Here is a 15,338-nt window from a genome sequence, read left to right as displayed (position 1 = left end):
CGATATACGCCTTGCCCTATCAAGTTTCAATCAGACGTCTGTGGTTCCTTCATTTCCACTAAAACTAAGTGTTTATGACGTCACTAATCGTAAAATACACCTTACCATAAGGCCCTGCAGGATTAGTGACGTCATCAAACGCTTAGTTTTAGTGGCAGAAACCACAGATATCCGATTAAAACTTGGAAGGGAGTAAATCGAATCTATCAGTATCTCCGATAGGCCTACACATAAGAATTTAGAAAACCTTTTTACAATCCCTTAAATCATCCGAGTTTAAAAGATAGCTTGCCAGGCAAGGTAATATACGCCCATCTGAGAGCTTTGTTTGAAATTGAATATTTGTTAGAAAATAGCAAACATAGACACCAGGAAATATTCAACTTATACCCAAATCCATCACAAACTGTGCCATCACAAGTTAAAAATCAAACACATTTGTAAGAATAACAGCAATAACTTGTATTTTATATTTCAAAAGGTTTAGTTTTGATTGTGATCAATTTCATCAAGTTGTCAATTTGGTTTAGACTTCTGCTTTGTAGAATAAAAATTACGTGTTTTACAAGATTTTTGATCAGATTTATCCTTGGGTGATTTCAATAAGTCTGTCATGAATTGTGTATTTGCAGATTATATTCAAAAATATAGACAATAATTCATACTACATATTTTTTGATTTCCCTGATTTTTCTATAGGGTTTATCCTTGTGTGAATACGAACACTCATACCAAGTTTCGTCAAAATCTGTCAAGAATTGTGCCTTCTAGAGTGTTTAAGAGCTAAAAATTGAACGGTTTGCAAGAACAAGGGCAATAATTCATACTAAATATTTTTCCTATAGTAGCCTACTTATCCAGCAACTCAATTCAATCTTCCAAGAAACAAAACCTTTCCCCTATGACCCATGTTTAATTTCATTTTTGTATCAGCACAATTGGTGAAAATGAAATGATTAAGCAAACCTTTTCTCTTGAATGAAATAATATAAAATGAAATCAGATAAACTGCTGCATCTTGGGATGTCACATGACTAAGCTATGATTGGATATCTGTCTTGGATTTTCCACTTGGTCTATTTATAGTATCTTATGATGCTGTACATGTATGGTGGCTGGTTAGGGACATGTTAAATGATTAAACTAAATTTTCTTATTTGTTAATCAAAATAGTTTCTCAGGAAAATAATGACATTTATTGTAAATTGTGATTATGAACAAAAATATTGTGACTTGTAGAGTCTGTCAAGAATTGTGCCTCCTAGACTGTTTACGAGCTAAAAATTGAAAGCGTTTTCAAGAACAAGGGCAATAATTCATACTACATATTTTTCGATTTCCCTGATTTTTCTATAGGGTTTATCCTTGGGTGAATACGAACACTCATACCAAGTTTCGTCAAAATCTGTCAAGAATTGTGCCTTCTAGAGTGTTTACGAGCTAAAAATTGAACGGTTTGCAAGAACAAGGGCAATAATTCATACTAAATATTTTTCGATTTCGCTGATTTTCAATAGGGTTTATCCTTGGGTGATTACAAACACTCATACGAAGTTTCGTTAAAATCCATCAAGAATTGTGCCCTGTAGAGTGATTACGAGCTAAAAATTGAACGTGTTTTCAAGGACAAGGGCAATAATTCATACTAAATATTTTTTGATTTCGCTGATTTTCAATAGGGTTTATCCTTGGGTGATTACGAACACAAGTTCTGTTAAAATCCTTCAAGAATTGTGCCTTCTAGAGTGTTTACGAGCTAAAAATTGAACACGTTTTCAATGACAAGGGCAATAATTCATACTAAATATTTTTTGATTTCACTGATTTTCAATAGGGTTTATCTTTGGGTGATTACGAACACTCATACCAAGTTTCGTTAAAATCCTTCAAGAATTGTGCCTTCTAGAGTGTTTATGGGCTAAAAATTGAATGCGTTTTCAAGAACAAGGGCAATAATTCATACTAAATATTTTTTGATTTCGCTAATTTTCAATAGGGTTTATCCTTGGGTGATAACGAACACTCATACCAAGTTTCGTTAAAATCCTTCAAGAATTATGCCTTCTAGAGTGTTTACGAGCTAAAAATTGAACGCGTTTTCAAGAACAAGGGCAATAATTCATACTTAATATTTTTCGATTTCGCTGATTTTCAATAGGGTTTATCCTTGGGTGATAACGAACACTCATACCAAGTTTCGTCAAAATCTGTCAAGAATTGTGCCTTCTAGAGTGTTTACGAGCTAAAATTAACAAGGGCAATAATTCATGCTAAATATTTTTCGATTTCGCTGATTTTCAATAGGGTTTATCCTTGGGTGATTGCGAACACACATACTAAGTTTCGTTAAAATCCGTCAAGAATTGTGCCCTGTAGAGTGTTTACGAGCAATTGTGGACGGACGGACGGATGGACGGACGCACGGACATGGGTGACGACAATATACGCCCCCCATTTCATGTGGGCGTATAAAAATTACTTTGATTTGATTTGATTATTTTTCATTGCCTAGGCCATTCTAAAGAATTGCACGCGGACTCCTGGAAAATTAGAGTAATTAGCCTGGTAGGGACAAAGTCTAAAAGTACTAGGCCTACCGTAGAAACAAAAAAAAAACAGGTCAGTGCAGACTACAAAACTCAAAAGCCTACTCCAGTCAATTACAGTGACTGATTCCAAAATGGAAGTTAATTAAGCTAAGCTGATCATACTAAACACTGGTTACTCACCTATTTAAACGAATATTCTAATTTAATCATTTTGAATAACTTTGATTGTGGTAGAATTTCAGCCAGTCTCGAAAAGTAACATCGTACATGGGAGCTGACATTTTTCCTGCGACGTCATTTAATGATTTATATCCATGACTACATCATCCCCCAATTTCCTTTTCTTGACGTCATGGCCAACTGTTTTCTGCTAATGACACCATAGAACTGTATACTGACAGTATGTTCTATGATGACACTGACAGGTATAGACTCGATCTAGTAGGTCTAGGCCTATGGCTATAGCTTATAATTCTCAATGTAGGCTAGGCTTGGAGGGTGCCGGCTTGGAGTCCAAGGTCTAGGCTACTTGTAGTTAGGCTACTTATCATTATGCTAGGCTAGGTCTAGGTGCTACATAGCCTACTTAAATAACAGCAAAGCAAAAATCGGGAAGGAAAGAATATAAAGCTTCTTGTTATTTGTAAATGTTTATCTCGATGTCGTCTCTGTAAAACAAGATGGCGCATTTAGCATTCAAAGGGGAGGTTACTCTCTTAAGCCCACATATCAGTTAATATTTTCAGAACACACTTAACTTGCGCAGTTAGGCTCTGGTTAGGCGCAGAGCCGTATATAGAGAGAGTCTGGTCAACTACGTCACAAGGCGCCATCTTGTTACCCTCTCTTAGCTACAAGACGGCCGACGTTATCCCTCGTAAACGCTCTAGAATTTACAGTTTTTAACCGATTTTGATAAAATTTGGTATGTCTATACAAAAACACAAAAAGAAGATAAATCTAGAATTTTAGCACTTTCCAATTATTAACCACCGAAATATTAAACCTGTAATCTTCCATATTAAAATAGCTAGGGCCTAGCTGTATATTCTACAGCAATATGGAACAATAGGCTAATCACTAGTTATAGTTTATGCAACATATTGATAAGTAATATAATGTATAATATAATTCATATTGTTTTTGATCAATAGGCCCGTGTGCCTGACGACTGTCAAAACGGTGCATAAACTATAACCAATGATTTTTGTTACATAAAGCTTTAGAATATAGTGAAGTTAGTATAAAGGACTGAACTCCATCTTTGCCAAAGAAATTTAGTCATCATGAAAATTGCTCAAAGCAAGATGTGCATTATAAATCTTTATCAACAGAAACAGGCCCGTAACCAGACCAATGTGCCAAGGGGGGCGAATGCATTTGCACGGAGGCTGAAATAGCTGATAGAGACTGATTTCAGCTTCAAAAAAAAAATTTATGTCTTAGATGTTTCCTCAGATATTCTTCAAAATAATGGAAATTGGTTTATTTCGATTTTCTTAATGAATCCTTCACTTTGACCCATATTTCATGAGTAACCAACTCGGGAACGGCGGCAGAATGCGTCACCTATTTTAGTGTACAATGTTTTATCTATAAATAAGTCTAGAAAAACACGTTGTATGGATACCGGGTGATATAATTAACTTCTCTTAGTATTTATCTTTAATATCAATTCATTATAACTAGTGACAATTCCTTCAAAGAAGCACGATTTAAAAAAAAAATAGTGACTGACAAAATAAGATACGTAGCGTGATTTATTGCTAAAAGTCACTGAAACAACATAAGAATATGGTCCACTTTGTGTTCCATAGAAATTTTCTGCTGACACGGAATCCGCTAATTGATCACGTGACTTCATTCGTTGGATTAAATTCTAGCAGACGACACTTGGAATTCCGATTAACGCTCGGGATTATAATGAAATTCGGCCGATAAAAAATGGTGACGTTTGGTAATAAGTGAAATACGCCATTTTGTATTTGTCAAAGTATACATTAATACATTTTACCTTGCTTGAAACTACTGGATTCACTCTACTAGCTGATATTATAGAGAAAACCCATGTTTATCAAAACAAACTAATGCGGAGGACGCGCAAGGTCGCTCATGTAAATCATTAATCCTTTCCGGAAATCCACGAATAATAGGTTTCCACGAAATTAGGTTACTCGACTGTACATTCGATGATTTCAGTGGTTTTGCAAATCGTGTTATGTTCAGGTCTAAAAACAGGATATAATAGATATGGAAACTTTGTGAGAGGGTTTCTTTCCACGCACTGGTTATCTAAGCCTAGGCCTAGACGAGGAGCATGCACTATGGCTTCTGAGACACTGTCAACAACATTTCTGATAGGCCTACACTTCCTCGATCGATTTATGTTTTTCTATGAATGTGAAATACTCCAATTCTACGGGTTAAACCGACGAAAGCCTTTTCGCCACAAAGCTAACCCTGGCTATAAATGAGCATAACATAACAATGTAAACAAAAATAATTATTATTTTGATGGGACTGAGATCGCATTGCCATTAACCTAGCCTAGGCTAGACTGTTTACTTATTTAGTATTTAGTATTATTTACTTCCAATCACCAAAACTGTGGGTCTAATGTGAACACTAAGTCTTTTGGGCTAGTCACTTGTGTAAATTTTGGTTTCTCTTCCAGAATCACTTCGACGACAGTCAAAGAGAAACAGATCGCCAGGAAACGATCTTCCAAGGCTGAAGCAAACTTGGATGTTGATGGGCAGCAAATCTGTTGCTATGAGGGCCATGGTTTCAAAGCTGAAATGATGATTATTGAGTGGTGTGATATAACTTTCATGCGTTCATGACATATAATAAATTGTGTTGATTGAAACTGAATTATGAGCCTTTTTCTGTTCAGGCCCACAAGTAAAAGAGACATGGGTGGGGGTGGGGTGGGGGTGCGCCTCCCTGGAATTATTTCCATTATAGTAATTTCACTATATTCTAAAGTTTTATGTAACAACAATCACTGGTTATAGTTTATGCACCGTTTTGACAGTCCCAACTGTCGTCAGGCACATGGGCTTATTGATCAAAAACAATATGAATTATATTATACATTATGTTACTTATCAATATGTTGCTTAAACTGTAACTAGTGATTAGCCTATTGTTCCATATAGCTGTAGAATATATTAGCGAGTATAGTCCCAGGGAGTGTAACAGTAGCCTAAACAAAACCAGCTTTAGTACTGTAGGCTAAGCCTTCTTTATGTACTCATGACGACATATTGACGTCGTGACGTCATTACCCAAGATGTCAGCTTCCATTGATTAAAACTGTTCATTTATTTAGGTTGAATATTTCTCAACTAAATGGATGTTAAAATCAACTTTTATCCTAAAACGAAATGATACTGATGAGGTTGGAACCTTGCTTGAGCCTATTTGGTAGGTAAGACTTACTAGTAGCGTAATAATCCATTTCTGAATACACTACTGACTACAGTACAGACAATATCATATGATATAGTACCGTACGGTAGTACAGTGCTGTAACCTATTTTTGTGCATATAAGTTAAAAAAAAAACACAGAAGTTAAAAAAACTGAAAAAAAAATTCAGTTTTTTTAACTTCGGTGATATTCTACAAGATAATTAAAATTGGTTGTTTCGATTTTCTTTATGAATCCCTCACTTTGACCCATATTTCATGAGCAACCAATTCGACAACGGCGGCAAAATGCGTCACCTATTTTCGTGTACAATGTTTGATCTATAAATAAGTCGAGAAAGACATGTTGTATGGATACCCAGTGGTATAATTTTTTTTTTTTTAAATCATGGTTCTTTGAAGGAATTGTCACTAGTTATAATGAATTGATATTAAAGATAAATACTTTAAGAAGAGAAGTTAATTATACCACCCGGCATCCATACAACGTGTTTTTCTAGACTTATTTATAAATCAAATGTGGTACACGAAAATAGGTGACGCATTCTGACGCCGTTGTCGTGTTGGTTGCTCATGAAATATGGGTCAAAGTGAAGGATTCATAATGAAAATCGAAATAAACCAATTTTAATTATTTTGTAGAATATCTGAGGAAACATCTAAGACATAAGAAAAAAAAAATTCGTTTCTTTAACTTTGACGAAATTCGGCGTTGAATCCTTATATTCACGAAAATAGGTTACACCACTGTAGAATTTTTCTGCTGACACAGAATTCGCTACTTGATCACATGACTTCATTCGTTGGACTACATTCTAGCAGACGACACTTGGAATTCCGATTACAGCTTGGGATTATAGGGAAATTCGGCCGATAACGTGGTAATAACTGAAACCCGCCATTTTGTATTTGTCAATGTAGACATTTTACTTTGCTTGAAACTACTGGATTCATTCTGCTAGCTGACAGTGTACAAATAACCTATGTTTATAAAAATAAACAAATGTTGGGGTCAGGCGAGGTCGCACATGTAAATTATTAATCATTTCAGGAGATGCACGAAAAATAGGTAAGCACGAAATTAGGTTACTTGACTGTATAGACATAGTAGGGCCTATAATTTTTTTTTAAGGCTAAATGCTGGATGGCGATGCTGATCATGAATATCTCTGTCAGTCTCAAATGTAAGCCTCCTACAGACCAAGGGCATAACTACCTTTTACAATTATTTATACACAAGAAAATTTCGAATATCTACATGGTCAGAGACTTTCAATTTCACAGTCACACCCAAATAAAAATTTTAACTATATGTTCTGCAGTGTAGGCCATTGTGAATAATTGGGAAATTACAATGTTATTTATTGATTACAGGTTTTATATCCTTATTGATAGTATCTAGAATATGGTGTGCTTCGGTAAGATGTCTTATTTAAATTATAAATACTTTTGCCTGTCCCAAAAACTGTGTAAGAATTCATAAAACATCTTCTCTTCTTCCACCATATAATGAAGAAATATATTTCATAGTCATACGCCAATAATGATTAAATAACAGAACACAATTTTACACCACTCCTAATATATAATATATAGATTTATTACACACTACGTTTCAACAATCTACATTTTCATCATCAAGTGAAGTGATAAGCCTATAATGATAGGCCAATAATGCTGTTAAATGTAGTGTATCTCATTAATTTGTCATCTTATTATTGTTGATAGTTGTCTATTTGTCTATTTTCTATGACTTATACTCTTTTTTTTCTAGATCCTTTGATCTTTAGAGTAGGTTATTATCCGATATACCTACAATTTTCGTGATACACCTCCGCCTTTTGCGATACACCTACATTTTTCTGATACACCTAGACTTTGATGAATTATATACTGCTGAGTATCTGAAAAGTCTAGGTTTGCCCCCAAAAATGGCAGGATGCAATAAAAACAACGGTTAATTAATAATCTTTATTAAAATTTATCATTTTCTTCATTGTCTGTCTTTAAGCATGGTGTTCTTTTTTCTGAAAATACAAAAATTGCATTGTAAACACAAAATATATGTACATAATATAAATTTGTGTAATTTCAATGTACTGTTACCACAACTTGGGAATCTTATTCGAGATTAACAGTATTAGAACTTAAAATGAACTAATTAGAGTCAAAATAATATTTTAAGTTTTCGATTGCATGTCATGTCACTTGCATTTGAATATCTTTTGGTTGATAGACATTTAAGGTTTGTGGATTTTACATATATACACACTTATTCCCTCTAAGAAATATCAAGTAAAAATGATTTTAAGAAAATCTGTAAAATTCATTTCTAAATTATAATTTTTTCATCTAAGGCCAGCAATACCTTGGACTTACAAAAAACAAAAAATTGTTGCCAGATTGCGATTATTTAAACATTGAAGTCGTGAATGACTATAAATAGCTTTAAAAAGCCCTTTATTTTGAAAACATTCCTCCTCTCCCTCCTCCTTTGACTGTTGCCCCTCCAACTCGAAAATTCTGCATGATGAAAATTGACCCTTGAAGACTACTAATGCCTACTAGAAATTATGGTTAAATTAGGTCTATACTCTATAACAGTTTTATAGTTTTCGACTGTTATGTCCTCCCACTTTTTAAACCTAATAAATGCAACTGTTAGAAGATAGTTTTTGTAATAACAATATATATATATATTTGAAATTACGAAAGCACAGGCCTAGGTGAATATTTCATAACCCTTCGCTCATTGTTATAGGATATTGCAAGAAGAAAGAAAATTGATTCCTCGTTGCAAATAAAAGATAAAGAAACTATACCAAAAGAAATAAAAGGTGGATTAAAGATGTTTATAGAATATTTTTTTTTATGATATATGTAGCTTCTGATCATCCATAGTGATAGCTGCCTGCATCTTCTGATAGAACTTTAAAATATTGTGCCATCCTGGCTCTGGTATGATAGTCTTCTCAAAGTAATTTCATAAGTAGCTCCATAATATTTGTGAAATTATTCAATTAAAGCATGTGTAATATCTATAAGGGCACCAAATTTGAAGAGGGGTGGTGAACTTTTAACTAATCCATTTGGATTAAATTTTAAAAAAAAGGTACTTCAAAGAGAGAGAAAGACAAATTGGCAGGAAATGGTGTGATTGCTCGTAAACACTCTACAAGGCACAATTCTTGACTGATTTCAACGAAACTTGGTTTGGTTGTTTGTAATCACCCAATGATGAACCCTATTGAAAATCAGAAAAATCGAAAAATATTTGGTATGAGTTATTGCCCTTGTTCTTGAAAAACTCATAAACACACTAGAAGGCAAAATTTTGATGAAACTTGGTATGAGTGTTAGTAATCACCCAAGGATGAACTCTATTGAAAATCAGAATAATCGAGAAATGAATTATTGCCCTTGTTCTAGAAAACTTTTAGCATGTAAACACTCTGACGAAACTTAGTGTTCGAGTGTTTATTATCATCCAAAGGATGAACCCTATCGAAAATCAGAAAAATCAAAAAATTATTAGTATGAGTTATTGCCCTTGTTCTTGAAAAAGCGTTTAATTTTTACCCCATAAACACTCTAGATGGCACAATTCTTGACAGATTTTGACAAAACTTGGTAATATTATACAGTATCGCCACAACGAGTTCCAAAGAAGTGTATGACTGACGGTTGAATATTTCATATTGCTAATTGTAACTGTAGCCAAATATTTTTATTCAAAATCAAAGCTGCTAGTTGGCGTATATTACCTTGCCTTGCAAGCTAACTTTTTCAGAGGCAGAAAATGGGTGGGTGCAAGAAAAAGAAGTTGTTCGAAAAGAAAATCTCAAACTTGAAAAGGCCACGAAATCCACTCCAGATTCAAAAGGTATGTTTGGAAATTTTAAGATTTCAACCAGGTAAAAAAGTTTTCATTAGGATACAGTTTCAAATAGTTTAACAAAAAAATTAAAAAGAAGGACTACTTACAATCAAATGATTAGTTTGTCTATTAAATTTTGAAAAGTGATACAGAATAAATCCTGGTAAAAAGCAAATATTTAAATGCCTATATCCATGTAAAGAATAATTGTTTTTATATGCCCACATTATCATGCTGTCATATATTGTTGTCCCCCCTATCGGTCCGTCCATCTGTCCACAATTGGCTTGTGAACGCTATAGAGACAACAGTTTTTGAATGAAATTTGGTGTGATCAATTAATGAGATCTTGGACAAGTTCGAACCTGACGATCTTTAGATAAACGGTTTTTGAGTTGTTGCCCTTGGCTTAGAAAAAAACGTGTCAAAATTTGGTTGTGAACACAATAGAGATTATAGTTTTCATCCAATTTAAATGAAATTTGGTGTGAATATTTGTAATGATGAGATCTTGCACAAATTCGAATGTGGCTATCTTTCGATGAACGCCGAACGCTTTTTGAGTTACAGCCCTTGACTAAGAAAAAACCCATCAAAATTTGTTTGTGAACACAAAAGAGACTACAGTTTTCATTCGATTTAAATGAAACTTAGTGTGGTCATTTATAGTGATGAGATCTTGGACAACTTCAAACTTGGCCATCTTTCCATGAACGGTTTTTGAGTTATTGCCCTTGATTTAGAAAAACGCATCAAAATTTGTTTGTGAACACAAAAGAGACTACAATTTTCACCGATTTAAATTAAATTTGGTGTGATCAATTATAATGATGAGATCTTAGACAAGTTCGAAATTGACGATCTTTCGATGAAATTTTTTGAGTTATTACCCTTGATTTATGAAAAATGCGTCAAAATTTGTTTGTGAACACAATAGAGACTACAGTTTTCCTTTGATTTAAATGAAATTTTGCTATGATCATTTATAATGATGAGATCTTAGTCAAGATTGAATTTGATGATTTTTCGATAAACAGAATTTGAGTTATTTCCCTTGACTTAGTAAAAATGCATCAAAATTTGTTGGCTTGTTAATGCGATGGAGGTGACAGTTTATGTCAGAATTTTATTAAACAATATGTGTTTAAATCAACATTTTGCAAAAATAAGATTTTTAGTATGATTTGACACAGATAGTTGACCGCCCTTGATATACTGAAAATGTATCAAGAAAGTTGGCGTATCTTGCTAGGCAACCACTCGTTTGTTCTTTTAGAGTCCAATGGTTCTTGGTATATTCTTTTAATAGTTAATGTTGCTGTTTGTGTAACATGTGTTGGAATCATCATAATTTCTATAGTGTAAGTTAAAATAATTTTGTTAGATTTTAATTAACCAGTGTACTTGTAACAATTTTTCAAATCTGCTCTAAAGTCATGTACTTATCTCAGGTTACTAACAATCTTACGTAGAATATAAAATCAAAATGAACAGCATGGCATCAAGAAGGGATGCTCTGTCATTCAGGTCTTATCTGTAAATAAATTTTTCTTTGAAGTTTCATCTTCACTCTGTAGATTTCTATTAAAGGGGTATTCCGCTTTTTTTTAAAATTTTCATTATCAAAAACATATTAAATTATACCTGAAAATATTTCCAAAGTATGCTATTTATGTCTATTTATCTATTTGATCCAACTGTATTTGTTTTAAAAGGGTTAATTAAAAACGGAGTGTACTACTAATTGTTTATTAAGTAGTATGACCTAGTTTTGGTGTTTGGCTTATAATGGCTCGATATTATTAGTTGAATCCTTTAGAATACGTAGGAGACATATTCATCATCAATCAGACGCTTATTTCGCTCAAAACTGTACAGTAGTTTTCTAACAGCTTTCAAAATGCATAACAAACATAAAAACCTTACGTAATGTTTAAATATTTAAAAAAACATGTGGTGTTTAAAAATTAACGGCTGGAATTTTTTTATTCTAAACTTTCAGATACGTTTTAGGGCACATTACTCTAGATTTTAATGTATAGTTTTCACAAATTTGAGCAAAACACATTTTTGACCTACAAAAAAATCGAGGTTTTGCATGAAATGACGAAAACGATTGGCAGATTTTATGTCATTTTTCAACAGTTTCGTTTTTTAGTGAGCTAAAAGATAAAACAAATTTGAATGTTTTGTAGAATTTATGATGCATGCAAGCAGAGCAAGAAATTAGAAAAAGAGAGCACTTCAAAGGTGAGTATAACAATGCTTTCCACCTGTGTATATATATAAAGTTAACGAATGGAGTCTTACATCCTACTCTTCTGCACCATGTGGGCTAATGAAGACCAGCACGCCACGTAGGGTACAATAAGGGAAATTTTGCCAGGGCAGCATTAGCTTCTTCTTTTCAAATGTCGCGGGATCTTTAACATGCACAGCCTGTAGCACACAGGCCTTTTTCCATATCAGCCTCTCTTGACAGGTTTAAATATCTGAAAGTAGCATCTATGCAAGGATTGAACCCAAGACCCTCAGGTTTGTGAGCAAGCGTCTAACTTACCGAGCCACCACAGCTCCCATATCTCAGACAAAATATTGGGCCATTAAAATGTAAAATAACGCCAAAAAAAAGTACATTTTTGACAGAACTTGTCTGCAAAACTTTAAGTCTCTGATTTAAAGTTTCAGGAATTGAGCAGAAGAAGCACTGACAAAATAAGAGGTTTACAGCAAAATAGATCGCCTTATTCCAAGACTCATGGTCAGTTAAAGACAGTTGAAGTCAAACCTCTTTTTAAAAAGTCTACAAACCCTGCTGTTAACGAAGGGGTAGCTCGGCATGACTCCAAATCATCAAGATCTAATTTACCATTAAAAGCTCAAAGAAGATCTACAGCAAAAGAAACTAGTCCACTGTGGAGAAAGGCTCGCCAATTGCCATCAAAAAAGTATAATGCATCTCAAACAGAAACCCTCGCTCCATCGAACACATCAGAAGTAAATGAGATAACTCTATCAGGATATACCACAGAGTTTGAATCATCACCAACTAGAACACAGAGTAAATCTCATGGAAGTCAGTCGGTAACACGTGAGGGTGGTAAACCTAGACATTCTGATACACAAAAAAGATCAGCAAGACGAACACCAAGAGAACAGGGAAGGTCGACTACTGCATTGCCATCTGATTCAGTCAGAACAGTCAGTGGATCAAATCTCTTATTATCAAAATCCTTAACAGACCCTGGTTCAACGCCTAGAAAGACCCAACTCTCACCAAAGAAGACTGATGAATCACTTATAAAAGAACTCAGTCCGTCAGTATATGCCAATGGAATTCAGGAGTCGGACGCAAGAAGCAGTGTATCAGACATATCAGCATCAAGAAAGAAAAGTACATCAAAAGATAGACAGGTAGAAAAAACGCTCAGAAATGCAACAAATATGCATGAATCACCAACACAACAAACTTCAAAAAAAGTAAAGCCTGAAAAACTGTCAAAATCACAAAAGTCATGCGATGGTAACGATCAATCAAAAGATATTTCTTCATCAACTCAACCAACACACCCAGGTCAACCAACATCACATTCTCACACTCAACAACAAAATTATTCTTCGTCTGTTCCGCCACCGCCTCCAATTCCAGATTTTCATACTCAGTCTCAAGAAGCCAAGCAACCTGGATTAGAATCTAATTCAAAACGTCCCTTGGATTTTAATCAAAGTATCAAGGCTGGTGTCAAATTAAAACCAGTCACAGAACCTGAACCAGACACTTATTTTGGCAGCCCTCCCGATTTCCTTAAAAGTATCCAAGCAGGAGTCAAATTAAAACCAGCCACAGAACCTGGACCAGAAACTATTTCTGACGGCCCTCCTGATTTCCTTAAAAGTATCCAAGCAGGAGTCAAATTAAAACCAGCCACAGAACCTGGACCAGGAACTATTTCTGACGGCCCTCCTGATTTCCTTAAAAGTATCCAAGCAGGAGTCAAATTAAAACCTGGACCAGAAACTATTTCTGACAGCCCTCCCGATTTTCTTAAAAGTATCCAAGCAGGAGTCAAATTAAAACCAGCCACAGAACCTGGACCAGAAACTATTTCTGACGGCCCTCCTGATTTCCTTAAGAGTATCCAAACAGGAGTCAAATTAAAACCAGCCACAGAACCTGGACCAGAAACTATTTCTGACGGCCCTCCCGATTTCCTTAAGAGTATCCAGGCAGGAGTCAAATTAAAACCAGCCACAGAACCTGGACCAGGAACTATTTCTGACAGCCCTCCAAATTTCCTTAAAAGTATCCAAACAGGAGTCAAATTAAAATCAGCCACAGAACCTGGACCAGGAACTATTTCTGACGGCCCTCCCGATTTCCTTAAGAGTATCCAGGCAGGAGTCAAATTAAAACCAGCCACAGAACCTGGACCAGAAACTATTTCTGACGGCCCTCCCGATTTCCTTAAGAGTATCCAGGCAGGAGTCAAATTAAAATCAGTCACAGAACCTGGACCAGAAACCATTTCTGACAGTCCTCCTAATTTCCTTAAGAGTATCCAGGCAGGAGTCAATTTAAAACCAGTAGTGGTGTCTGAATCAACATCTAAAGGAGGTTCTGACATTTTCCAAAGCATCAAAGCGGGTCGCACCTTAAAACCTGTGGCTGACAGATCCCTGAGATCAAAACCTATGGATCATGGAGATCTCCTATCTCAAGCTGTTTTAAAGCCAAATCTTAAAAGCGTAAAGGATCGGAAAATACAACAACCATCTGTACAGGAAGAAACTTTTTCCGATATCATAAAGGGATTTAAATTCAGAAAAACCTCCAACAAAGTATCCAATTAAAGAGGTTTCTGAAAGATAGTAGACGACAGTCACAAGATCTTAAACGTGAGTTAAACTTGAGTTACAAGAAACGTCAGTAGATAAATTGATACAGATTGTGAATGGAGAAATAAAGAAAACATAAAAAGAAACGAAAATGTTCAAGTCAAGTGTTGATGAAGTGCGCCAGAGACAGAAAATAACCCTACAAATATTGGAATCTGCAAAAAATAATAATCCAAACAATAGGGGCTGTGTGAAAAGTGAAAACTGATTGTTCTGATAGGCAATAAAATGAGGCCTTTGCACATTAAAGATCCCTCATCAGATGGAAATTAAATTAATGATTGAAGGCTGAACAACCAGGCAATTTTTAGTTCATATGGAAATTAAGTTCTGATATTATTGTAAAGTACTGTTTTGTAATTTATCAAGCTTCTGGTAGATTTTTCAACAGCAACTGTCTAGAGTAGAGTCAGTTTAAATTTTAATTGAACACTAAAACACTTAAAACTCATAAGACTGGCTGTATATTCTGCTATATTCATATGGAAATGAAATAAAATAACATGTAAAATAGATAACTAGTTATGTACACACAGGCTGATTTATTTGCATTATCAGTGAATCAATTAAGCATCATTTACAA

The 15,338-nt window shown here is 34.6% G+C and overlaps 1 protein-coding gene across 1 annotated transcript; it reads left to right on the top strand.

The window, feature by feature from the left end:
• Nucleotides 1-9,781: 9,781 nt before the first annotated feature.
• LOTGIDRAFT_172581 (hypothetical protein) lies at nt 9,782-14,710 on the top strand (the record flags this gene model as incomplete). The annotated part of the gene is made up of 4 exons (XM_009049469.1): nt 9,782-9,896; nt 11,136-11,220; nt 12,055-12,109; nt 12,548-14,710. The coding sequence occupies 4 exons, from the start codon at nt 9,782-9,784 to the stop codon at nt 14,708-14,710; spliced, it is 2,418 nt and encodes an 805-aa protein (XP_009047717.1).
• Between the last annotated feature and the right edge of the window lie 628 nt (nt 14,711-15,338).

The sequence above is a fragment of the Lottia gigantea genome, assembly GCF_000327385.1.
Source record: "Lottia gigantea unplaced genomic scaffold LOTGIsca_136, whole genome shotgun sequence".
Classification (NCBI taxonomy): Eukaryota; Metazoa; Mollusca; class Gastropoda; family Lottiidae; genus Lottia; species Lottia gigantea.
This window is presented reverse-complemented; position numbering and strand designations above follow the sequence as displayed.